The sequence below is a fragment of the Oryctolagus cuniculus genome, chromosome 7 (genome assembly GCF_964237555.1).
Source record: "Oryctolagus cuniculus chromosome 7, mOryCun1.1, whole genome shotgun sequence".
NCBI classification, from domain to species: domain Eukaryota; kingdom Metazoa; phylum Chordata; class Mammalia; order Lagomorpha; family Leporidae; genus Oryctolagus; species Oryctolagus cuniculus.
This window is the reverse complement of record NC_091438.1, coordinates 144,508,751-144,532,554: the sequence shown is the minus strand read 5'-3', so window position 1 is coordinate 144,532,554 and position 23,804 is coordinate 144,508,751. Positions and strand designations below refer to the sequence as shown.

Sequence of the window (23,804 nt, the reverse complement as noted above, 5' to 3'; positions counted from 1 at the left end):
TTCCTGCAGGACACAGGGTTGCGCACCTTTTCCCACCGGAGGGAGAGGTTACTCGCTGTCACCCCGGTGGGCAGTGCGAGGGTTTTTTAAATCAGGTCTGACGGGTTCTCTGGACCTGGCTGATGGTGGGGTAGGGGTGAGCCCTGGTCTTGTTCCCCTTGTTTCCTCCCCCAGGAGTTAGGAGCAGTGATCTGCCTGATGCAGGCAAAACACCCACCCACCTCCCCACCTCCCCACCGGGATGGGGTTGGGGACCTCAGCTCAGAGAAAGACTCAGAAGTGGATGAACAGGAGGCAGACATGAAAAGTGAGAGCATCCCTGGGGGCGGGGTGGGGGAGGGGGCCTGGCTCCTCTCCCTGAGCCTCCCTTCCACGGGGGCCTCACCACACCTGTCCGCCCATGACCAGCCCCCCCCCCCCCCCCCCCGCTGAGCGCCAGCTCCTTCACTGAGTCACTGAGCCCTCTCCCCTCACCGAGCCACCCACGCCGTGAGCCTCCACCACTGGTCACTGGGCGCCTTCCCCCTCACTCCCTCCTCTTTGCTGAGCCCGGCGTCCCCCGCCCCAGCCTCTCTGGAGCCGAGCTGTCTCGCCCACGTGTTCCCTGTCACTCAGTCTAAGGCACCTGAAAGCACTCAGAACCTGGGGGGAGGGATGAGGCTCTGTTCTCATCAAAGGCTCCCGGCTCCCCATGGGCCTCCTGTTGGAGCTGGGGCAGGGGTCTCACCGCCCTCACTCCGCCCCAGGCAGGTAGCAGCCCTGCACAGTCGGTTTGAAAGCTGGTTTTCGCCCTCCGGCACCCACCCCCACGGAGCCTTCGCACGCACAAACAGAAGCAGGGCCAAGGCGTTGGGACCGTGTTTGGAAAAGGTGTGACAGGGTCACCCCTACCCACTCTGCGGGGATGATTAGGGTCCCAGTTAAGGAGGCGCAGAGCTAGCTACCCCAGGCACCCGAACCCCCCCGCTGGCAGGGACCCGACGTGGCAGCCAGCCCACCTTGGGCAATGCATCGCCACACCTTCAGGGCTTGCTTTCTCCTCGCGAAAGGTGTGGGGGCATCTGCGGTGCGGCGCACGCAGGCTCCAGAGCGGGAAAGAACTTGGCATGCCCCGGGGGGTCCTAGGGCTCCTGGGGGGTGGGTGGCACCGATGTCTGCTGGCGCCGCCGCTCCGCTGTGGCGTCCGTTCTGCCTGCGAAGGGTCTGCCTGGTGCCCCTCCCCCGGAACCCCAGCCACCCCGCCGCGTGTACTCCTCGCCCAGCCGGGTGGATCCTGTGTCCTGGGAGACCACAGAGGACTGATTTGGCCGTGGTGGCAGCGTCAGGTATGGGAAGGGGCGCAGCTCAGGGAGGCAACTTCCTGAGCCTGAATCCCGGCGCTCGCTGTCCCTCAGTGGGGTCTCGGGCAAAAGCGCGGCCCGCGTGCCCCGCGTGGAGGCTGGGTGCGGTGATTTCTAAGCACCGGCACTAGCCGGGTTTGGGGCACGCCCCGCACGCGAGGGCCCGGGAGGCAGGCTCAGGGCATGCCCGCCTCCGATTGGCCGAGTTGGCCATCGCTCCGCCCCGTGTTCTATAAGACGCACCGGCGGCGGGTGCAGCGCTGGTGCTGGGGGTTGCAGCCGCGTTCTGCTTTCCGGGTGCGGGGTGTCCACCACCTCCCCGCGCGTGCGGACAGGCGGGCGCAGACCTGCGGGGGCGGGGGATGCCGGGCTGCCGCATTAGCGCCTGCGGCCCGGGGGCCCAGGAAGGGACCGCAGAACCCGGGTCCCCGCCGCCACCGCCCCGGGAGTCCCTGCCATCCCCTCAGCTCCCGCCCCCAACTCCGACCTTGACCTCAGCCCCGCAGCAGCCCGAGGCGACCCAGGGGTCAGCAGCCGGCGCGGCCGAGGGGCAGGAGCTGCAGCGCTGGCGCCAGAGCGCTAGTGCGGGCGCGGGGGTCACCGGGCCGGCAGGGGGCGCGAGCGGCGGCCCGGGCGCGGCGGCGGGGCCGGGGGGTCGCGCGCTGGAGCTGGCCGAAGCGCGGCGGCGGCTGCTGGAGGTGGAGGGCCGCCGGCGCCTGGTGTCGGAGCTGGAGAGCCGAGTGCTGCAGCTGCACCGCGTCTTCCTGGCGGCGGAGCTGCGCCTGGCGCACCGCGCCGAGAGCCTGGGCCGCCTGAGCGGTGGCGTGGCCCAGGCCGAGCTCTACCTGGCGGCGCACGGGTCCCGCCTCAAGAAGGGCTCGCGCCGCGGCCGCCGGGGCCGCCCGCCCGCGCTGCTCGCCTCGGCGCTCGGCCTCGGAGGCTGTGTGCCCTGGGGCGCCGGGCGCCTGCGGCGCGGCCACGGCCCGGAGCCCGACTCGCCCTTTCGCCGCAGCCCGCCCCGCGGCCCCGCCTCCCCCCAGCGCTGACCCCAGCGCCTGGACCGCTGGCCACCCTGGACGGGACGGACGCATGGTGGATGGAAGGACGGCGACACCTACGTGGATGAACAGGTGGACCACAGGCGGACACAGTCGGGGGGCCAGGGGCCCAGGAGAGAAGCATGAGGTGCGGTCTTAGCGGCCGGTGCGTTCGCATGGCGGGGCTGGGGGTGCAGGGCCCGGGACCCCCACTCCCTGGGGCTTCTGGAGTCTGCGGGGTCCTTGATGAAGCTGTCCGCTTTTCCGCCCCTCCCTGACCACCGGGCCGAGTAGGGTGTTGGCCCCAAATCCCCGTTAGAGAGTTGGACGGTGAGAGCCGGGGGCGCTCAGACCCCAGGAGGGGCTTCGTGGCAGACTTGCCCCTGCTGGAGCCCGCGGTCCGGATGCCGCCCCGCCACCCCCACCGCGAGTTGCCTTCCCTGTCCTAGGTTCCTGGGGGCTATGAGAAGCCTGGCCCCCAAGGCCGCAGCTTTCTGCCCAGACCCGGGGGGGAAGGCAGAATGATGGGGTCTCAGGATGGGGCGGGGGCCAGCCCGGGGCTGCAGGACTGAGTTCTCTGAGCCCCTGTTTCTCATCTGCGGAGATAGAATCCCCAGAGAGGCTGAGGACTCCCGCAACTGTGCTGAGGCCACAGCCCGACTCCCCGGACCGAGAAGGAGTGTTTGGCACCTGCTCGCCTGGGGCCCCCCACCTCAGCCTGTCTCTAGGATGGCTGGGCCGGGGCTGGAGCCAGGTTGGAGCCAGGCGATGGGCTTCAGCAGGCCCCAAAGCGGCAGGTATGGCATCAGCCTCCAGAAGAGGGGGCCTTAAAGGGCCAGACTGGAAATGAGATCTCTTCCTGTCCAGATGTCCTTCAGCCCTTCCCCCACTCAGCTGCTGCTCTGCTGCTCACAGCCGAGTTCAGGCAGCCTCACCTGTGGTCCGTGAAGTGCGCATGGTCGCCTCCCAGAAGGGCCACGGGGCAGCGAACACCAGGTGGAGTCTCAGAGGGCACTTGCATTCTTTAAGTCGCACTGAGGAGTGGGCACTGCTTTGCTCATGGAGCCAGGGGTAGAGTCCTCCCTTTGCGGAGCGAATAGGGGATCCCTCAAGGTCACAGGCCAGCAAGGGGCAGAGCGGGGTCCCAGGCATGTGTGTGTCCTGGGTGGGGGCGAGGGGGGCGCTGGCCCGGCTGCTGGCTGCTGTGTGACCTGGGACTATGCTGGCCTCCCTGGTGTTTGCTCCGTTCCTCCTCTCTGGATCTGGCTGGCTGTCCTCATGTCTGGGCCTGGAAATGCGGTGGAGGAGGAGGGGGCTGTTGTCAGAGCCCTGGGACCCTGGTTCCGCTCCAAGACCCTCCCCAGATGCTATCCCATCAGCCGGCCCTCTCCCAGGGTACCAGAGTTTGGGGCTGGTTTCTCAGCCAGTATTCAGGCTTCCCTGAACCAGGTCTTAGCTGGGGAAGAGCCGTCGGGGTTGGGGGGGGTCTCAGCGGGGTCATGGGAGCATGGTGGTGGGGGGAGGCTGGCATCCTCTGGTCTCCCCAGAAAAGGAGCGCTTTCTGGAACAGTTTGGGTCCGTGGGGGTCCAGAGGCCCAGGGAGGGCGCTTCGTGGGAGTGACCTGATGAGAGAGCTCAGGCCGCAGTGCTGGGCTGCAGCCAGGGCTGTTTGGTTTCTGGGTTGCACGGGAGGGCACCGGGTGCAGGGGAGCTTTTAGCTAATGGTGTAAAGTGCTCTGGGCAGCCACCGTTTCGCTCTGCTCTGGGATTTGTTGATAATCAGCTTTCCCCCGATTTGGGGTTGGGGTGGGAGGGCAGAGAATTAGAGACACCACTCTGGGCACGTGGCGCCTGGGCCTGGTGACCTGAGCAACACTGCTGCCCCCTGCTCTCCACCAGGGGTCTGGGTCAGGGCTCACCACGCATGGTGACTTGAACCCCAGCTCCTGCCTAGCATACTGCCCACTGCCCCTCAGCCAGATGACAAAGTCACCTTCCCTTCTCTGCCTGGTCCCCCCAGAGCTCCCCCCGCCAGAAATGCCCTGGCCTGGCTGCATTTCCCCCTTAGTCCACAAGCATTGATGGCACCAGGCAGGGACCCAGGCTTTTGTCTGCCCACCCTCCTCCAGGAAGCCCTCCTTGGCTGTCATCCTGGGGCCAGCTGCTGGGCGTTGTGTGTTGCTGGAGTACTGTTGCTATGCCTTTGTTAGTAACTTATCCCCTGGGCAGGGGACTTAGCCTCCCATCTCCCCACACCCTGCCCCGTGGACAGTGTGGGGATCTTGCGGGGGGGGGGGGCTGGGCGTTGAGGACATTGATGGCCACCAGTGAATCTGGGATCTTAGCAAAGGGAAATGAGGGTAACGGGGGCCTTTCTTCAGGCTGATGCCTGGGGCTGGGAGTTCAGGCTGCCGGTCTGAGACCCCCCCCCCCACCTTTCACCTGGATAAGCCCTTCCCTCTCTTGGCTGCCCCAGCAGTGTGTGGGCGCCGCCACCAGAGGGCAGTGTGGGGCTGCTGTGCGAGTCTTAGGGGCGTGGCCTGGGACAGGTTCGGTCCCCAGCGTTCCCGCCCCCACCCATGTCTTTCCAGATCGTCCGGGGTAACTGGAATTTGAACTATAAACCTCTGGCAGAACTAGCGGGTAGTGGTGGTTCTAGGGACTCGCTTGGGGAAGGGGCTTCCTTGCAAAGAGGTTGTTCGTTTGGCGCTCGGCATCTGAGCTCTTCATGTGTCTAAGTGAGCCGAACACCCGGCCCTGCCGCCGCCTGGCAACCGAGGTGGCCGCCTAGAGATGAGGCTGCAAGCCTGCAGTGTCCGCGAGGATCCCGGCCCTCGCCAGCCGGGTCCCGCGAGACCATCCCAGGGGCCCAGGCTTCTCCCAGCCGAAGGAGGGGCAAGCTGCTCATGACTCAGGGAGAGGAAGCACGTGGGAAAACTGCAGCCTCTTTCCCTTGTTAGTCCTTGACCCCACCTGGCACTGCGCCAAGCCCAGGGTCTGCTTCAGCCCCACAGCCACTCTGCAGAGGGTCGTGGTGGGCGAGTGACTTCATCCAAAGACAGAACCTGGAGGATCCCTGAAACATTAGGCTGTGGCTAAGAGGGCTCCGTCTGGGAGGATTTCTTTCCGGCCGCGTGTAGCGCCCCCTGCCGGGTCCTCAGTTCTGGGGAGGATGTTACATAGGAGACCCTAGAGGGCTGGCAGAAGATGCTGCCTGGCTCCCGCTGAGGTCTGGGCACACCCGGGCCTGGTTGTCTGGGCCGTGGGGGTGAGTCAGGCTGAGTCAGCACACCTGGCTCCCTGGGATGCGGAGGGCCTGAGCCAGGCTCGGGCTTGCTGTGCAGGGCAGCCTCCCGTCCCTGCAGATCTGGGCTGGGCGGTTTGGAGGGCAGACAGCCTGGGATGCAGAGGAGTGGGGGGGATGTCACCCCCCTCCCCCGGTTGGGGGGGGAGCAGAAAGGGTCCCAGGCCGAACCAGGCAGACTGCGGGTTCTGTCCTGGCCTGGAACTTTCCCAGCTGGGAGATCTGGGGGCAATGGCTTCCCTTTGCTGAGCCAGTTTCTTGTTTGTGTGTTTTGGGGTGGAGCTAGGGAGGAGCTCGGCTGTGCGCGAGCAAGGAGCAGGAGATGTGTAGGTGAGGGAGCCCAGGCACCCCGGGCCGGCCCAGCGCCCCGGCTTCTCCAGAGCATCACCATATCAGGAATCCCCGGAACGCCCCCCCCCCCCCAGCTCCAGGAGCCCTGGGGAGCTCCATAAGGGGAGAGGGGGGAGGGGCGGGCTTTCATCCCAGGAACATTCCATTCCAGCTGCTCAGACCATTGGGGATCCCAGCCAAGGACAAAGGCCCCAGGGAACCTCTGCCTCCCCCAGGAGCCCCCACCCCTGTCCAGGGCTGGAGTTGGGGGAGCCCCATTTCCTGCAGCTGCCCCTCGGGGAGCAGGTAGATGTGGAGGGGTTGGGGGGCAGGTGGCTGTGGGAAAGGCAATTACAGCTCTGGGAATGGTTTCTTCCAGCTCCTCCGAGCCTCCACGCTGTGGACCTGGACTCCTGGACTGCGCTTCTATCCCGGGCACCTCCTTCAGGAAGACTTCCAGAACTGACTCTGCACAGGCTTGGCGCCCTCCTTGCAGGAGCCCTCCCTCCACGGTGGCCAGGGGCCAGGCTCCGGGGAGCTTGCCCGCACTGTGCCACCCTTGATTTTGGCTTACACTGCAGGGAGGAGGTGTTACCACAGGCCCCCGAGGTGCAGGCCGATGATTTCAGAGCACAGCAAGCATTCCCAAGGGGAAAACGAAGGGATTTCCTTTAAAGGTACAGCTGTCCTGAAGCTGCCACTGCCGGCTCTGTCCCCGTGTTGGTGGACGTCACCGCCTTGGGGTCTCATGGTGCCAGGAGGCCTGTAGGGGGGAAAGCTGGGGGGTCTGAGCAAAGAGGGGTCCCTGGCTCTCCCCGTGATGGGAGCACACCTGCGGCCCAGCGGTCAGCTGCTGGCTCCTGGTGGGGGCAGACCTTAAACTTCTGTGTCAAGTTTTCAATGAAGGCAGAGACCCCTGCATTGCAGTCTCCTGACAACAGAGGGAAGGAGGGAGCTTGTTTCCTCCCAGCCCAGAACGTGTAGAGCCCAACAGCGCGTGAATCAGAGCAGGAAGAATAAACCTCGCCCCTGCGAGGCCGCCGTCCACGCAGCGCGTCCTTGGTGACTGTCACGGCTCTCTGAGCGGCCAGTTCCTTGAGCAGCTTCTGTGTGGTGTCATTGGGCGACCTGGGCCTGCTGCCCGGTGTGCCCACGGCCCGCCCTCCCCGGGGCCATCCTCCCTGTCACCGGAGGTGATGAGGGGACCTGTGTGGGACTGTGTGACGTTGGCAGTGTGATGGCGGGGTGGGGGTGGGCAGGGCTGTATGAGCCTGGGTTGGTCAGTGGCAGTCACTGCAGGAGACAGGGCACGCTCTCGCTGGGAAATTTAACAAGGGGCTGCAGTCCAAGTCCAAGGGGGTGGGCAGGGCTGGCAACAGGGGGAAGCCTGCAGGGACAAGGGCAGCAGTCAGGTGGGGATCGACACGGAATACAAGCCCGGCTTCCTTCACTTCCTGCTGGGCCTGTCACTGTCCTCTCATGGGAAGCTGGGAGCAAGGGAGCCGTTGACACCCTGTCCCTAGATGGCAGCAACCCCAGGGCTCAGAGCAGAAGGGCAGAGAGGGGACCAGGAGCGGCCGGCGGGTCACGTCCCTGCCTGGCTGGAGGGTGGAGGATGGGGCTTGCTTCCCTTCCACAACGGTCTGAGTCCCAGCTCCCAATTCCTGCCTGTGCCAGCGTCTGCAAGGCTGCAGAACAATGCCAGTCTCTGAGTCAGTGTTTGTCTCACACCCAGAAACACCGCGCCACTCCCAAACACACCCAGAGGCATGCGGTCGCCACCACGGGCCCCAGATGGTCACCACAAGCTGTGGCCAGTGTCACAGGAGCACTGGACGTGCCACGTACATGCACAGAGGCCTGCTGTCTCAGCCATCCACGTGGCGCACAGGCAGAGGCTGACAGCAGTGGCTCTGGAGTCGGGCACACCTTGACTTCTTGGGCCTCGGTTTCCCTGTCTGTAAAATGGGACTCACACTCGCTCTTGTCCCCCGGAGTCGGGAGGATGAAATGAGGTGATTTGGGGGACTGGATGAGCCTGCTCTGGAGACAGCAGCTCTTGCTCTGAACTCTTGGGCCCTGCACGGGCCAGCCAGACACCCCCAGGCGCCAGTGTCCTCCCGCAGACACGCCTGGGAGAGCATGAGTACCTTCAGATGAGTTCCCAGGCCGGAACACCTGCCCCGCTGGCTTCCCGCTGTCTTGAGGTCTTGGGCCAATGGTGTCACCTTTCAATGAGGTGCTTCCTTTTAACCTTGGTGAACCCCAGCACCTCCAGCCCCGTCTACACGGGCACCTACCCCTGGCTCACTCCACCCGCATCGTGGATCTCCTGGGTCTGTACGGTGTCTACTCCATTAGAATGTAACCTTCATCTTCTGTGGCTGTTTGTCCCTGAACGTCACACGGCGAGCACTGCATACACACCACGTGGGTTTCAAGGCCACGCCTCACCTGGACAAGCTGTGCCTGCCTACACTCTGAACATCTTCTCACACCCAGGCTCAGATGGCCAAAGTGGGAGGCGACACAGCTGGGACGTGGGCGGGGGGCCGGTGTGGGTCATCCGGTAGAAGAAGCGGTTCTGTTTGCCCCTCCAGCAGCTGAAGGGACCAGGTTGCACAACAGGGACCCAGGGAGCAGGTGAGGTGGCTGGGCTCACCCTGGTACCCTGAGGACTCCTCTTGTTTTTTCCACCCTGGCTGCAACCATCAAAGCCGCCACTTCAGAGGCCCCTAATGAGGCTGACTGTGTTAAGGGCTTTGCAATCCCTGGATCAAAGAGGAAAGGCAGCGTCCAGGGCACCTCCTGATGCCCCGTGGGCACTGCTCCTGGCACGGCCCCAGCTGGGTCTGCAGAGACCCTGCCCCTCCAGGGGCACTGCTGGGGGCGAGTCCGAGCACACCCAGCAGCACTTGTGGAGGGGGGCTGACGACTGAGGGAAGCTCTCCCAGGGAGGAGGCTCTACCTGGACTCTGGGGGACCCTGAACTCCCCCATCTCAGCTGCTGTGTCTCTCGGATAATTTTTTTTCAATTTTACTTGAAAGGCAGAATGAAAGATCTGTCTGCTGGTTCACTCCCCGGTTGTTTACTACAGCCAGGGCTGGCCCAAGCCAAAGCCCAGAGCCTGGAGCTCCATGTGGGTCTCCCACTTGAGCTTTCACTGCAACCCCCCAGGATCACCTTAGCAAGAAGCTGGATCATGGCAGAGGAGCTAGGACTTGACTAGGGCACTGCCAACGTGGGACATGGGCAGCCCAAGTGGCGACTTCACTGCTTAGACGACACCTGCCCCATTAGCTGCTGTTTCTGGAGGGGCCTCTAGTGCAGATGCACCCACTTGTTCCCTAGGAAGAGATGGGGTGACCAGGGTCTGAGTCAATTACTAGGCAGTGGAGTGGCCGGCCAGGTCGGGGGCTCTTAGGGCAGAAAACACTGCAACACTCACTATTCAGCAAGAGGCACGTGCAGGTCAGGTGCAGACACAAACTCCCAGAATACAGTTGTCGTCTAGGGCAGGTACTTAAGGGAGGAGGGGCGACCCCCCAGCCACAGCCCAGGCCTCCAACAACTGTCCCTCCAGTGCTCCCTCCCACATACAACCCAGGCTCAGACCAGGTGGGGGAGGCAGCTGCAGCCCCAGGAGGCGTAGATGGTCCTTCCTTTCCTGGGAGAAGGCATGGTGCAGGCTCAGTGCAGACAATCTTTATTGGCATGTGCTAGGAGTGTAAAACAACAAACCCGGGGGGTGGAAAAGGAGGGGTCCCTCCCCCATGTGAGAGCCCCATAACCAAGCCGGGGCCGCGGGGGTGGGGGGCAGGAGCACTCGACTGTGGTCCCAGCACCTCCCAGAGAACAAGCTCTCAGGCAGGCGGGCTCCTCACGGTGCAAGAGGGAAGGAGCCGCACACTGGGAGGGGCGCGGGCTGCCTCCCACCCTGGGCCGCCTGGCGCCTGCCCATGGCTCACTCCACCCCTTAGGAGGTCTTCACAGCTTGGGGTATGGATTTCAGGAGTCTGGGCTATACCCATCCCTCCCCAAACCCGTGTGTGTGACTGATGCCTCAGTTTCCCTCTCCAGTGATTAGCCAGGTTGGACCACAGGGTTAGTGGCCCGACCACCCCCCCCAAAAGTGAGCAGTCCCCATACATCCCCGGGGGTGGGTGGGGAGTGGGCTACAGGCCCTGGGACGCTGCTCTTGTCCAAAAGACCCTCTCAAGGCCAGGGAGATCCACCCGAGGTGCTGGGCCTTGAGGCTACCGCTCAGACTTGCTTCATCTCCTGAAGCCGACCGGTTCTGAAAGCGAACAGCCCCTGCAGCCCACCATCATGCTGGTCCAGAAGCAGGGGGCACTCACCAAAAGGGTCTGTCTGCTGCTGGGAGCCCCCCGCATGGCCTTAAGCCCCTGGAGGCCATGCCTGGGGAGGGCGCCTGTTCAACTGCAGGCCCGCCCCTGCAGCAGGGCTGGGCCGGCCGGCACGGGCTGCCTGTCCCCGGTCCTGACCTTCACCCACTCCTGGGGGTCCCATGCCACCCCGGGAGGCCCAGCCTCTTTTACCCGGGGTCCAAGTCAGTTACAAGGCAGCCAGGTTGGATAGGCGTGTGCCCGAGCCAGCAGAGGCTGCACGGGAGTGACGTAGTAATTGACGGTGGCCGGCACGAGCCCGTCGGGGCCTGGAGGGCGCCAGGCCAGCGCAGCGGCGGCGGCGGGGCCCTGCTCTGCCAGCGCCTGCAGCGCCAGCGCAGCGATCAGGTCCAGCGTCTGGCGGCGCTCGTGGTTCATGAGGCACACGGTGCTCTCGTTGACCACCCGATGCAGCGTCACAAGGCAGGCGTAGCGGCGCGGGGCGTCGGCGCCGCCGAAGTGGGCCTCCAGGTAGCGCTCCAGCGTGCGCTGCTGCTCGGCCAGGTCCGGGAAGTCGATGAAGAACCGCGAGCACATGTAGCGCTGCAGTGCGCGCACGTCGGACCGCGGCCGCGGCCGGAAGCCGCGCACCAGCAGGTGGCAGTACTTGAGCAGGCCGCCGCCGCGGATCTCCTCCGGGCTGCGCGTGGCGATGACGCGGTGCCGCAGGTGCTCCAGGGCTTCGGCGAAGTCTCCGTACAGGCTCTCGCCCGTCACCGTCGGGTGGAAGGCCTCGGACATGGGCGTGGACGAGCACTGGCCAAAGAGCAGCAGCGAGTCCAGGACGATCTGGAAGGAGTCCACGCTGAACTCGAACTGGCGCCTCACGGAGTCCACGAACTTGAGTTCCACGTTCTTGCCGCTCTTGTTGGACAGCGAGATGAGGCTCCAGCGGTCTGTGTCCGTGCACACCTTGACCAGCTTCTGCACATAAGCCTCCTTGAGGGTCACGGGCGTGATCTTGGCCCGGCTCACGCCAGCGGGCAGGAAGTCCAGCAGACAGGCCAGCACCACGGCCTTGGTCAGCTGGAAGGACGCCTCGCTGCGCAGGTCCACCCGGAACACCAGGTCCAGGTCCTTGTAACCCAGGCCGCTCTCAGGGTGCAGGATGTGGCTGGCAGCGGAGCCGTGGAGTCGCACACTGTGCACTCGAAGTCCCTGCTCCTCCAGGCTGCTGCGGACCACCTGTGGGAGTGGAGGCAGGAGGACAGGTCTCAGGAGCCTGGGTCCCTGGGAGCGCTCTGGGACTTCCATGGAAGGCTCAGGGCACCACCCATCAGTGCTGAGCCCTTGCCAACTGTTGTAACTTTGGAAACCTGTAACCCTCTAAGCTTCCATCTCCTAATCTGCAGAGCAGAGGAGTGACTCAGAACAGCAGCAGTAAGAGCAAACCTGCACCGGACTGGCCGGGTGTCAGGTCCTGATCTACCCACTTTTCGTGAGGCTGCTTGGGAGGGTTCCGGGAAACAGGAAATCAAAAGAAACATTTGTTTTGTTGCAAAGAATTTTGAAATCCATGTGTAGTTTTTTCATAGCATGTATTTCCATGAACTTTTAAAGTGCTCTTACACATTAAAATAGAAACTTGAGGCAGGTGTCATGGCACAGTGGATTAAACCTCTGCTTGTGACACCCGCATCCCCGTATCTGTGTGCTGGTCGCGTCCTGGCTACTCTGCTTCCAATCCAGCTTCCTGCTAACATGGCTGGAAGCAGTAGATGATGGGCCTCGTCCTCAGGCCACTGCTGCTCACCAGGGAGACCCAGATGGAGTTGTAGATATAAACTCACTTAATCCTCATGATAAATCGGGGGGCTAGGTGCTTTCGCCCCCACTTCACATCTGGGGCCAACTCACTGGCCCAAAGCCACACAGCTGGAGAATGCAGAGTTGTGAGTCCACCTGAGTCCATGCCCAAACCACTAGGCTATTCTACCTCTCTAACTAAGCGAGTGGAACACTTGGCTCCGTGCCGGGCACCGAGCTAACTGCTCCAGTGAATCGGAGATATCGTTAGCATTTCCCGTTCATTACCACCTTACCCCTCACAACAATCCGCTGATTCCAATTGACAGATGGGGCACAGAGCGGTTAAGAAACATGCCCCAGGCCGCAGAGTAGCCAGGTTCAGACTAGAACCCAGCTTGGTTGGACTCTCCCTTCCGTGCAGGCTGCTCTGACATTGACACACTTAACTCATCCTTACAAGCACCCAGGGCGGCAGTCCGGTGAAGCTGTGCAGAAGTGGCAGGGATGGGAGCCCAAAGCCAGGCCCTTTCCACGGGGTCAGGATCCCAGGAAAGCTCCCCAGCCCAGTGGGGAGAGACACGACAGGGAGCCGATGGGGTTTCTTGAACCTGTTGCCGAACTGGAGGCAGCTCCCCAGGCCCCAGGCGTGGAGAAGAGCCAGCAGGGTCAGCAGCCCAAAGTGCTTCACACACCATCCTGAAAGTGACCAGGCAGCATTCCTGCCGGCTGCGATTCTGCAACCTCGCCACGCTGCCAAGTCAGCGCCCAGCTCTGGGTCGGGCTGCCCTCCTTGCCTCCCAGGGAATTACTGCAAAGAATGCACCTAAGTGCTGAGGAGGCAAGCTCAGTGGGGCAATCCGAGGCGGGCGGCTCCTCCAGGAAGGCTTCCGGGACGAGGGCCTTGACTAAGGGAAGAGGTTGTCATGGCAACACTGGTGGTAAGCAACTGGCCCTCAGGAACAAGGGGGACAGGGATGGGGTAGGGGAGGAGGAAGCATTTAGGCACCCCGTGAGTGCCAGGTGCCGGGCCACACCTGAATCCACGAGGGACACATCTTATGATGGCTGTGTTCTCCACGCAGACACCAAGGCTCACAGGAGTGGAGTCACCTGTTCATGATCACCTGAAGGTACCTTCAAGCTCAGCTCTGGCTGGCCCCAGAGCCAATCCTGCTCCCAGCACGGTGCAGAGCCCGGATTGGAAAGAGCAGGGACTAAGGGACTAATGTTCTCAACCTCCTTGCCTTTCCAAATTTCAAAGTGAGGCCAGGCCTCAATTCCCTGAGGCCCAGAGCTGGAGCAGCTGGGGAGCAGGCAGGTAGGGGCTGGGTGCACCTCGGCCAGCCAGCCGGGGCCAGTTGCTGCAGTCCAGCCTCGGGGCTTCTAACCCACACCTGTCAGGTGATACGGAGGCCAATGAGAGCAGTGGGCCAATGTCCTCTGTCCAAGGACCCTGCAGACCCACAAGAGCAGACCAGCCCCCTCCCCTAGTGCCATTAGGCTGACAGAGCCTCCTCTGTGCTGCTCCTAGGCTGGTACCCCCCTGGGCATGGCGTCTGGCCTGGTGAGTAGGTAGTAGCACCCTTGTTAACCCCCTGCATCAGGGCCATGGGCAGCTGTGTCAGCCAGCCAGCGGCTGTTGTCTCTTTCCCAGGTGTGACTGCAGCCAGTTTGGCAGGTGATCCCCAGATACCACCACACCCCAGGACTGCAGGGCAGCTTGGCGCCTCCTGAATCAGACTTTCCAGTCACAGAGGGGGCAGGGACTGCACCCTCCTTTCTCCTGTGCCAAGGCCCTCCCCCAAACCATCTCCTCTGGGCTGCTGTGAGACCTGCAGGGAGGGAGACTGGCAGGTGGTCAGCCGGTAGGCTTGTGAAACTCACACCCAGAGCAGCCGCTGGCTGCAACTGGGGAGCTCAGCTTAAGGCAGAGGACTTACCCAAGGTCACAGAGCCAATGAGTAGCCAAGCCTAGTTAGAACCAAGCTTCCCAGAGCTGTAGGCAGGGGGCCTCCAGGGTGGGTCCCTTAGCCCAGTGTCAGCAAGAACAGCATCTCCAGCTGCTGTAATTGTTGCCATAGGCAAAGCCTCGTGGGGTTGAGAAGAAAACTTCCAGTGCTGAGAAGCCCCAAGGCAACGATCAGTACTGCTGCCACCCCCCAGCCCGCGTGATGCCCCCATCTGCACTCCTTCCTCCCCACCCCCATCCCAACAGCCTCGGGTTCCTCCTGTGTGATGCCCCCATCTGCACTCCTTCCTCCCCACCCCCACCCCGACAGCCTCGGGTTCCTGCCGGGAGACAGGCTTTCTCCCCAGTGGAGGCAGCTGTTTCCTTGGCTTCTGGAAGCAGACAGGGTGCTGGAGCTGTCCCCACTGCGCAGATGACGACAGTGAAGGACGCTGACACTGGCCCAAGCCCTGAACGCAGGTGCCTGACCGCCTAGTCCAGCTCTGAAATCTCTGCAGAGTGACAGATCGCCATTCTGTGGTCCCCCTGAGCCTTGTCCAGGAGGAGGTGGGGACACCACCGCGATCACACGGAGCCGGCGCCTATGGACCTGGCTATGAGGGCCTAATCACATCTGTGCCCTTGGTGTCCCCAACAGGGCCTGGCGCCTGGCAAGCACTGATAAAAGCAGTTTGGATCATTGTGAAAGGCACAAGGACCTCTCCTCCGAGGGCACCCGTGTCCCTGCAGAAGGGGCTCCCACGCTGGGCTCCACCTTCCTGGTCCCCCATGCCACAGTCTGTCCTGGGGAGAAAAAGCCTTGGCCGGTTTGCTCATCAGCCAGATGACAGCGGGCAGCCGAGGAATGCCTCTGCAAGCAGCACTGGGCCGCGGTGAGTCAGGCCCGGGGAATCTGCCCCTGCCTCCACCCCCTCCGGTTGGGTTCCTTGTTCCTGGGGAGGGCGGATGAGGAAACCCCCCTTTACACAGCCCTCCCCCCTACTGGAGGCTAAGGTAGCGGAGGCAGGGGCACGGTCTGCTTCACCTGGCTTGCTTGGCTGCCTCCCCAGAAGGTAGATGCCCTGGCTGGCAGCACACCCAGGGGTTGTCGAGGGATTTCCTGGCTCCTTCCATCAAGGACTCCCCTAACACCTAGAAGGTGAGCTTGAAAGCTGGGGAGGGGGAGGAGGGCTTGGGCAAACCCTGAGTCTGCAGCAGCCTAGTCCCAGGAAGACCCGAGTCGCAGGGTTTGATTTTCACCTTATTAGGCCATTGTAGGTAGCTCACTACCGCCCCGGAGGCCTCGGCTGTAAAATGGGTTCAATAATGATCTAACTCTGGCACGGCAGAGCGTGACCGTGCCTGGGCTGCGCAGAGGAAAGAGAGATTTGGGGTCATGGAGAGTCAGGTAGGGGAAGAGCTGGAGTCTGAAGATAGGAAAGAGCTGGCAGAATTCCCTTCTCTGGTTCCCCAGGAGAAACGCGGGGGTGCCGCTCTGAGACCTGGGTTTTGCCGCGCTTCCGTTGGGGAGAGAGACAAATACGGACGTCGCCCTCAGGGCTGGGCTGCCCTGGACTCACAACCCCAGCCAGGAGACAGGGAGCCCCCGTGGGGATTTCTGGACTTTCCCACCTAGGCAGGGGTTCTATGGGAACACACCGAGATTCTGATCCTGGAATCTTGAGCCCGTGAAGGGGGTGGGAGGCGAGGCTGGGGACTGAAAGCTGTTTCGCCCACGCGTGCACACCTACCCACCCAGGGCTGCCTGGCATCTTCTGTCCTCGCAGGCAGGGCTCTTCTTCCCGCCAAGTCCCTCCCCGTTCTCGTCCTCTCCCCCAGCCAGGGCCCGCGGGGTTCCATTGGAGGGGAGGGGGGACAGGGAAAGCCAAATGAGGAGGAGGAGGTGCAGGAGGAAGAGGTCTGGTCTACCATCAACACGTTCTGTGCAAGGTTTACAGCCCCAGCCCCGTTCCTCAGTTTCCCGAGCTGCCCAGAGAACTGACCAGACTCCGGGTGCCTCCCAGCCCAAGAGCCCCCAGACCCCCCTACCCGCGCCCGCCAGGCGCCCTCTCACCTGCACGATCTGCCGGGGCTGCACGCTCAGCGTGGGGAAGTTACCGCGCCCGTGAATGGGAATCGGCTCGCTCAGGAGTGCGTCCAGCCGCTTCACCTGTGGCCAACTCAGCCTGCTCAGGTGCCGGCCGAGGGAGGCCGAGGCCGAAGAGGTCTCTGGGTCGGGGCCGCCGCCAGCCGGGGCGGCCGTAGCCACCGCTGAGGCCGTAGCCGTCCCCACCTGCGCAGCCGCCCCGTCTCGGCTCTCAGCTCCGCTCTCTGACAGCATCGTTCGCCCAGCCCCGGAGCCCCGACGGCAGAAACCGGGGGGTGATTAAGGGGAGGCGGGCGGGGGGAGCGGCTGTGCTGGGACCAAGGCGGGGGGCGGAGATGCAGGGACGGGGCGGCAGCGACGGCGAGGCAGACCCGGGGCACACCTCCGACAGCGACGACCCACCGACCCTAAAGCCCGCGGTCCCCTGCCCAGCTGACTCTTATAGGCCGCGGGCCACATGCCTATTGGTCCGCGCTGCTGTCACGTAGAGGGAGCTGCCCCGCCTCTTGATGCCCTTGCCATTGGCCAGCAGAACTTTGCACGTGAGTCAGTGTTTCCCAAGGCGATTCCGATTGGCTGGAAGGCACGCCCATGCCCCGCCCCCTTCACACGCTGAATTCCCTCCTTTGGTCTTTAAAGAATTTTTGTGCTTTGTCGTTGGCCTGGGTGGGCCTGAACTTAAAGGGAAAGCGCCCTCCAGAGGCAGGCGGGAGGAAAGGGAGTTGTGGAGTTTGTGGAAGGGTCGGATCGCTGAGAAATTCCAGAAGGAACTGAGAAAATCACTCGGGCCGGTCCTGGTCGTCCGCTCTTTTCCAGAAGCCCGGAGAGACGGCGCCGCTTGCTGAATTCTGCGAGGCGCTTTCTAACGCCCTCTCTTGCGTGGCCCGTTCACACAGCAGCCTGGCTGGTGTCGCTGTGCAGGTGCAGGCGGGGTAGATGCGCTCCGGGAGCCGGTACAGCTTCCCTAGCGTCCCCTCAAGTTCTGGACCAAGGCTGTAGCACCGGCAGACCCTTTCAGCTGCACCTAAGCCGACGCGGGGCTTTTTCGGGGCTGGAGGATGGGCACTCCGTGAGCCTGGCTTCCTCTCCCACCTTACAGAGGCGGGAGAGTGCAGCCTCATTATGGCTTTAAATTCATCTCTTTCCCTCCTGATTTTAAATAAACGTGTGTGGCAAACATTCAGAAACTAAAGCTATCCGATTCATCACTGTAATAATTTTTTCTTAAATATATTCTCAATAACGTATCAAATTGAATCTGATCCTCCCAACGTTCTCCTGTGAGGCAGCCTGGGCAGCAGTCATAGGGCCACTTTACAAACGGGGAAACCAAGATCTGGAAGTGGTAAACCTGAGGTCACCAGCCTGACCCTGACAGACATGGGAGTGGACCTGGGGAGGCCGACTCTTGGGCTAAGCAGCCCCTGGCTCTGGCTTTCCGGGAGGGGACCTACTGCTTGCTCCCCTGCTTGGCTCAGTGGTCTTGGACCAGTCCCTTCCAGGCCTCAGTGCAGTCGGCTGCTAAGAAGTTTATAGAGGGGCACTGTGGCCTAGTGGGTTAAGACTCCATCTGTGGCACCGGCACCCCATATGGACACCAGTTCAAGTCCTGGCTGCTCCTCTTCCGATCCAGCTCTCTGCTATGGCCTGGGAAAGCAGTAGAAGATGGCCCAAGTGCTTGGGCCCCTGCACCTGCATGGGGGACCTGGAAGAAGCTCTGGCCCCTGGCTTCACATCAGCTCAGCTCCAGCTGGGGAGTGACCCAGCGGATGGAAGACCTTTCTCTCTGTCTCTCCCTCTCTCTATCTGAAACTCTACCTCTTAAATAAATAAGTAAACAAACAAACAAATAAATAAAACAGACATAGAAATCTTCGTTGGACCCAGCACATCTCCCTGAGGTTAACGAGGAGAAAGGTCCAGGTGGTCTGCTACCCCCACTTCCGTGCCTCAGCAGAAGAGGGAAAACAGACGGGAACACTTGCTGAATTCCTGCTACGCACAAGCTCGTTTACATACGTGACCTCCAGTTCCTAGTGCACACCTCAGTGTGTGGGGTCATTGTGCCCAGCTTACAACTAAAGAAACACAGGCTTAGGCAGGTCAAGTGATGTCCCCAAGGTCACACAAACCACTACTTGGCAGTCTGGGGCTCGAGTCCAGGTCTCCTGACTCCAGAGCCCAATTTTGCAACCACTCCTCTTGGAAGACTTGGCACAGATCACAAAGTTGTGCTTGGCACAGCTCCGGCCCCACCCACAAGATCCATCCATTCATTCATTAGCCAACAGACTGTGGACCAGGTGCTGGGCTGAGCCCAGAACTTTCTAATGAGAAAGACAATAGTCAAGTAAACAAATCAAACATTTCGTAGAGCTAAGAAAAAAAATAAAACAAGGTCCCAGAAGAGAGAACCCTGAGAGAGAGAGAGAGAGAGAAGAGAGAGAGAGAGAGAGAGAGAGAGAGAGAGAGAAAGAGAGAGAGAACTAGAGGTGTGGGTAGACAGCACAGTGCGATCATGGAATATCTCCCTAACCAGGCGGCAGTTCATCCTACACACTAGATGGCATTTTCTTGGAAAGGAAGCTCATCTCTTTTTCTCTCGTCCTTCTGTCTGGGCTAGGAAAAGCAATTAGCAAATTCACGTGTCGTGAATCACCCTGCTTCCATTCCCAAAGCTGGTCATCTCCATGTTTGCTGAATTACAGGGCTTGAACGTCATGATGGTGGGGATGGAGGTGACGGTGGAGGGGGCGGGGTGTAGGGAGCTGAGAGAGAGCAGGGACAGCAAATAGAGGCTTTCAGCTTCTAGGAGAGCAGCTGTCAGTTGTCTCCGGGGGTGGAGGTGTGCCCTGCAGAGCCACTGGCTGCTTTCAGATGTCCTGTGTTCATTGCGATCTTAAAGGGGACTTTCCATGGTGAAGGAAATGCCCCGCACTTGGCGCAGACTCTCCCGCTCAGCTTTCAGAGCAGTCTTAGCACGCAGCGGTCACCTCTCCTTTGCAGGTAGAGAAAATGAGCTCAGAGCAAACCCCACGGTTTGCTTTCCCAGGTCTGGCTGAATCCCAGGGCCAGGCCCCGCCCCTGAGGATGACATCACGAGGTGGATTACGCACAAATGAGGCCCCCACCCTCCCTGTGAGCCTCCTGCTCGCCTCAGGTTCTCACAGCCCAGGTAATGGCCATCATCATGGCCAGTAATTGTGCTTGCACCCTGTGTAATGCTGATACCAAGTAGCCCATCCCCCCCGACAGCAGCTCCGGTCTTTCCCGCTTGCGACTTGAGACCAACTCCAACTGTGCCTTGACCCTTCATGGCCTTGAATCCAATAGGCCCCTACTTTCTGTCATGGCTTCCACCTCCCCAGACAGCCTGGATTCCATGGACCACAGCTCTAATTCCCTCCTGGCACGCACCCTCTCCCCCTGCGCCTCTTCAAATTGCATCTGCCTAGAGAAACCACACCCCGGCAAATCCCAGGCCGGAGGAAGACCTGCCCTCCCTTGAATGTCATGCCCACCAGCCTCTGGGGCCCCCGGTGCAGTCTGACAATCCTGCCCTCCGACCTGGGCTGCTCACGGCCCCTGTCCCACAGCGCAATGTCAAACGTCTCCAAGGAAACAGAAGCCACCAGAACAGAGTTGTCTTGGACTCAGCTGCTCCCCCACGCCTTCCTGCCTGGCCTCCCTCCCTGCTTGCTCCAGCCAAGGCTGCTGTCCCATCCTCTCAGGACTCACTCTGCACAGTCTCCCTCTCTTGCTGACTGGGTCACCACAAGCAGCGCTAAAATATGATTTTGTGCATTGCAAGAACGCGACAAAACCTCTCTTGGTCCCACGCATCTCTCCCCTTCCACCAATTTCTCGGCATAGCAGAGCTCTTTAAAAAATGTATATGCCTATGGCCTTCAAATGTCCTGCTCTTTTTTTTTATTTTTATTTTATTTTATTTTTTTAATTTTTGACAGGCAGAGTGGACAGTGAGAGAGAGAGAGAGACAGAGAGAAAGGTCTTCCTTTTTTGCCGTTGGTTCACCCTCCAATGGCTGCCACAGCTGGCGCACTGCGGCCGGTGCATTGCGCTGATCTGAAGCCAGGAGCCAGGTGCTTCTCCTGGTCTCCCATGGGGTGCAGGGCCCAAGCACTTGGGCCATCCTCCACTGCACTCCCTGGCCACAGCAGAGAGCTGGCCTGGAAGAGGGGCAACCAGGACAGAATCCGGCGCCCCGACCAGGACTAGAACCCAGTGTGCCAGCGTCACAGGCGGAGGATTAGCCTATTGAGCCACGGCGCCAACTAATGTCCTGCTCTTTTGCAAATTTATTTGGTTAATGTATTTGAAAGGCAGGGAGACATAGCAACAGAGAGAAATCACTGATTCACTCCGCAAATGCCTGCAACAACCAGAGCTGGGCAAGCCCAAAGCCAGGAGCCAGGAACTCAATCCAGGTCTCCAACATGGGTTGTAGGGAACCACTGCTTGAGCCCTCGCCACTGCCTCCTGGGGTCTGCAGTGGCAGGAAGCTGGAGCCAGGAATTGAACCCAAATACTCTGGTGTGAGATGCAGGTACCTGAACCGGCATCTTTGTACTTGTTTTTAAAGATGTATTTATTTATTTATTTGAAAGAGTTAGAGAGAGAGAAAGAGAGAGAGAAACAGATAGAGATCTTCCATCCTCTGGTTCACTCGTCAGTGCTGGGCCAGGCCAAAGCCAGGAGCCAGGAGCATCATCAGGGTCTCCACTTGGGTGGTTCTTGGGCCATCTCCTGCAACTTTTTCCAGGCGATTAGCAGGGAGCTGAACTAGGAGTGGGACAGCTGGGACTTGAACTGGCACTCATGGGATGCTAGCGTCACAGGTGGTGGCTTTACCAGCTGTACCACACAACACAGCTCCCCTAACTGGCATCTAATCATTAAGCAAAATGGCCACCCTTGTCCATTTATAAAAGTGTGCTAGTTATTTATCTTAAAAATGTATTTTATTGGCCGGCGCCGCGGCTCACTAGGCTAATCCTCCACCTTGTGGTGCCGGCACACCGGGTTCTAGTCCCGGTCAGGGTGCTGGATTCTGTCCCGGTTGCCCCTCTTCCAGGCCAGCTCTCTGCTGTGGCCAGGGAGTGCAGTGGAGGATGGCCCAAGTGCTTGGGCCCTGCACCCCATGGGAGACCAGGATAAGTACCTGGCTCCTGCCATCGGATCAGCGTGGTGCACCGGCCGCAGCGCACCGGCCGTGGCAGCCATTGGAGGGTGAACCAACGGCAAAGGAAGACCTTTCTCTGTCTCTCTCTCTCTCTCTCACTGTCCACTCTGCCTGTAAAAAAAAATGTATTTTATTTTATTTATTTGAAAGGAAGAGATAGGGAGACAGACAAAGAGAGATCTTCCATCTGTTGGTTTGTTCCCCAAATGCCTGCAGCAGCTGAGTTTGGGCAAAGCCAAAGCCAGGAGCCTAGGACTCAACCTGGGTTTCCCACATGGGCAGTAGGGACCCAAGTACTTGAGCCACAGTTCAGCCTATCAGTGTGGATTAGCAAGAAGCTGGACTGGAGAATGGAATGAGGACTGGAACCCAGTCACTCTGATAGGAGATGCCAGGGGGCTCCTAATCGCTGCACCAAATGCCTGCCCCCAATTGTGCACTTATTGTTCTTGTTTTCGAGTTGGAAGCATTCTTTATATATTCCAGATATAAGTCCCTTATGAGATACGTGATTTGCAAAATTTTCTCAAATCCTAATGATCAATTCTTAATCCTTATTTTTTTTTCAAATATTTGTTTATTTATTTGAAAGGCAGAGTTACAGAGTTCGGGGGCGGGGGGTCTTCTGTTTGCTGGTTCACTTCCCAAATGGCCACAACGGTCAGAGCTGCGCCAATCGGAAGCCAGGACCCAGGAATTTCTTCTGGGTCTCCCATGCGGGTACAGGGGCCCAAGGACTTGGGCCATCTTCTACTGTTTTCCCAGGCCATAGCAGAGAGCTGGATCGGAAGTGGGGCAGCCGGGACTAGAACTGGTGCCAATATGGGGTGCTAGCACTGCAGGTGGTGGCTTTACTGGCTATGTCGCAGCACCGGCCCCTTCCCTTGATTCTAAGAGGAGGCCATGTCCTTGTCTCTCTCCCACCCCTGCCCCTGACTGCTGTTCTGTAGTCTCCTCCTCAGCTGCTCAAACCCTAACCCGTGAAAGGTCCCCAACTCACTCCCCACTCCTCTCCTCTGTGTACTCAGCCCTTTTTGTCATCATCCAGTCTCCCATCGTAAACAGCACCCAGGAGCCAGCGAGTGTCAGAGTCGCGTCTCCCAGGTCCAGAGCTCCTGAACGCCAGGCTCATGGCTCTCACTTTGCTCTGGTTTTGTTTTTATTTTTAATGAACACTTGCTAACTCCGGATTTATGGGGTACGGCGCACACGTGCCCGCATACTGATGCAATCATGGTGATTAACCGTGTGACGCCGTCTCAGCACTTCACATTTGGAATCTCTGCACTCTGGTCTGCTTTGCGTTTGTTTGTTTGTTTGTTTGTTTTCTTAAAAGATTTATTTATTTATTTATTTGAAAGGCAGAGTTACAGAGAGGCAGAGGCAGAGGGAGAGGTAGAGAGAGATCTTCCATCTGCTGGTTCACTCCCCACATGGCTGCAACTGCAGGAGCTGGGCTGATCTGAAGCCAGGAGCCAGGAGCTTCTTGTGGGTCTCCCTATGCAGGTGCAGGGGCCCAAGGACTGGGGCCATCTTCTACTGCTTTCCCAGGCCACAGCAGAGAGCTGGGTCAAAAGAGGAGCAGCCAGGACTCAACCCAGCGTCCATATGGGATGCCAGCACTGCAGGTAGTGGCTTTACCCACTACACACAGTGCCAGCCCCTTTCTGGTCTGCTTTGATTCGGCATTTCCACTGTATGTTTACAGCTTTCCCAAACTCTGCGCAACCCAGGCTGAGTTCTTGAACCGAGTTCCTCCTCCCTGGCCAAAAAAAAAAAAAAAAAAAAAAAAAAAAAAGAGCAACTTCCAATTCTTGGGGCAGAACACCTGAAGCCATTTCACTCCTTTTTCTCTCATCCCCTTCACTCCACGAAGTTTGTCAGCCAGTCCCATCTGCCGTGCCTTCAGGGTGCAGACACTCCTATCACGAGTCAGCCCTGTCCCCACCATGCCATCCCTGCTTCCCACTGCCTCCAGGGTCCATGTCATCACCCTCTCTCTGCGATTCTTGAAGAATATTTGCTATTGGGCTTGTTTCCTACAGTCTGTTTGCAATACAGCAAGCCAGAGAGCTCCTCTTAAAACACAAATCAGACCATGTCTCATTTATTTATTTGAAAGGGAGAGAGACAGAGATCTTCCATCCACTGGTTCACTCTCCAAGTGCCTACAGTGGCAGAGGTTGGGCCAGGCTGCAGCTGGGAGCCAAAGCCTGTTGCCTCCTAGGGTGCACACCGGTGGAAAGCTGGAGTTGGAAGTGGAGCTGAGCCTCGAGCCCAGGCACTTCGATTTGGGATGCAGGTGGCCCAAGCGATGCCCAAGGCCCCACCTCCAGCTCCCATCATTTCAATGCCTCTGTCTCACTTGGAGTAAAAGCC

The 23,804-nt window shown here is 60.3% G+C and overlaps 2 protein-coding genes across 3 annotated transcripts; one reads left to right on the top strand and one right to left on the bottom strand.

Annotated features, from left to right (window-relative positions):
* Positions 1–1,588: 1,588 nt before the first annotated feature.
* TRNP1 (TMF1 regulated nuclear protein 1) lies at positions 1,589–12,050 on the top strand. 2 transcript variants are annotated; one of them, XM_051856798.2, is made up of 2 exons: positions 1,589–2,525; positions 6,391–12,050. In XM_051856798.2, the coding sequence occupies exon 1, from the start codon at positions 1,703–1,705 to the stop codon at positions 2,384–2,386; it is 684 nt and encodes a 227-aa protein (XP_051712758.1). In that variant the 5' UTR covers positions 1,589–1,702; the 3' UTR covers positions 2,387–2,525; positions 6,391–12,050. The 2 variants fall into 2 exon arrangements, with proteins under 2 accessions (XP_051712758.1, XP_069933109.1); XM_070077008.1 differs by having other exon boundaries at positions 1,589–2,543.
* Positions 9,703–16,660, bottom strand: TENT5B (terminal nucleotidyltransferase 5B). Its single transcript, XM_002716121.5, has 2 exons — positions 16,190–16,660; positions 9,703–11,603 (listed from the first exon to the last, which is right to left on the bottom strand). The coding sequence occupies exons 1-2, from the start codon at positions 16,454–16,456 to the stop codon at positions 10,584–10,586; spliced, it is 1,287 nt and encodes a 428-aa protein (XP_002716167.2). The 5' UTR covers positions 16,457–16,660; the 3' UTR covers positions 9,703–10,583.
* Positions 16,661–23,804: the final 7,144 nt, after the last annotated feature.

Bases quoted from the DNA above. Each gene is read 5' to 3' on its own strand.
- TRNP1 (XM_051856798.2), top strand. From the start codon at position 1,703: ATGCCGGGCTGCCGCATTAGCGCCTGCGGCCCGGGGGCCCAGGAAGGG.
- TENT5B (XM_002716121.5), bottom strand. From the start codon at position 16,456: ATGCTGTCAGAGAGCGGAGCTGAGAGCCGAGACGGGGCGGCTGCGCAG. The intron at 11,604-16,189 runs GTGAGAGGGCGC...CCACTCCCACAG, and splicing joins AGCCCCGGCAGATCGTGCAG to GTGGTCCGCAGCAGCCTGGA.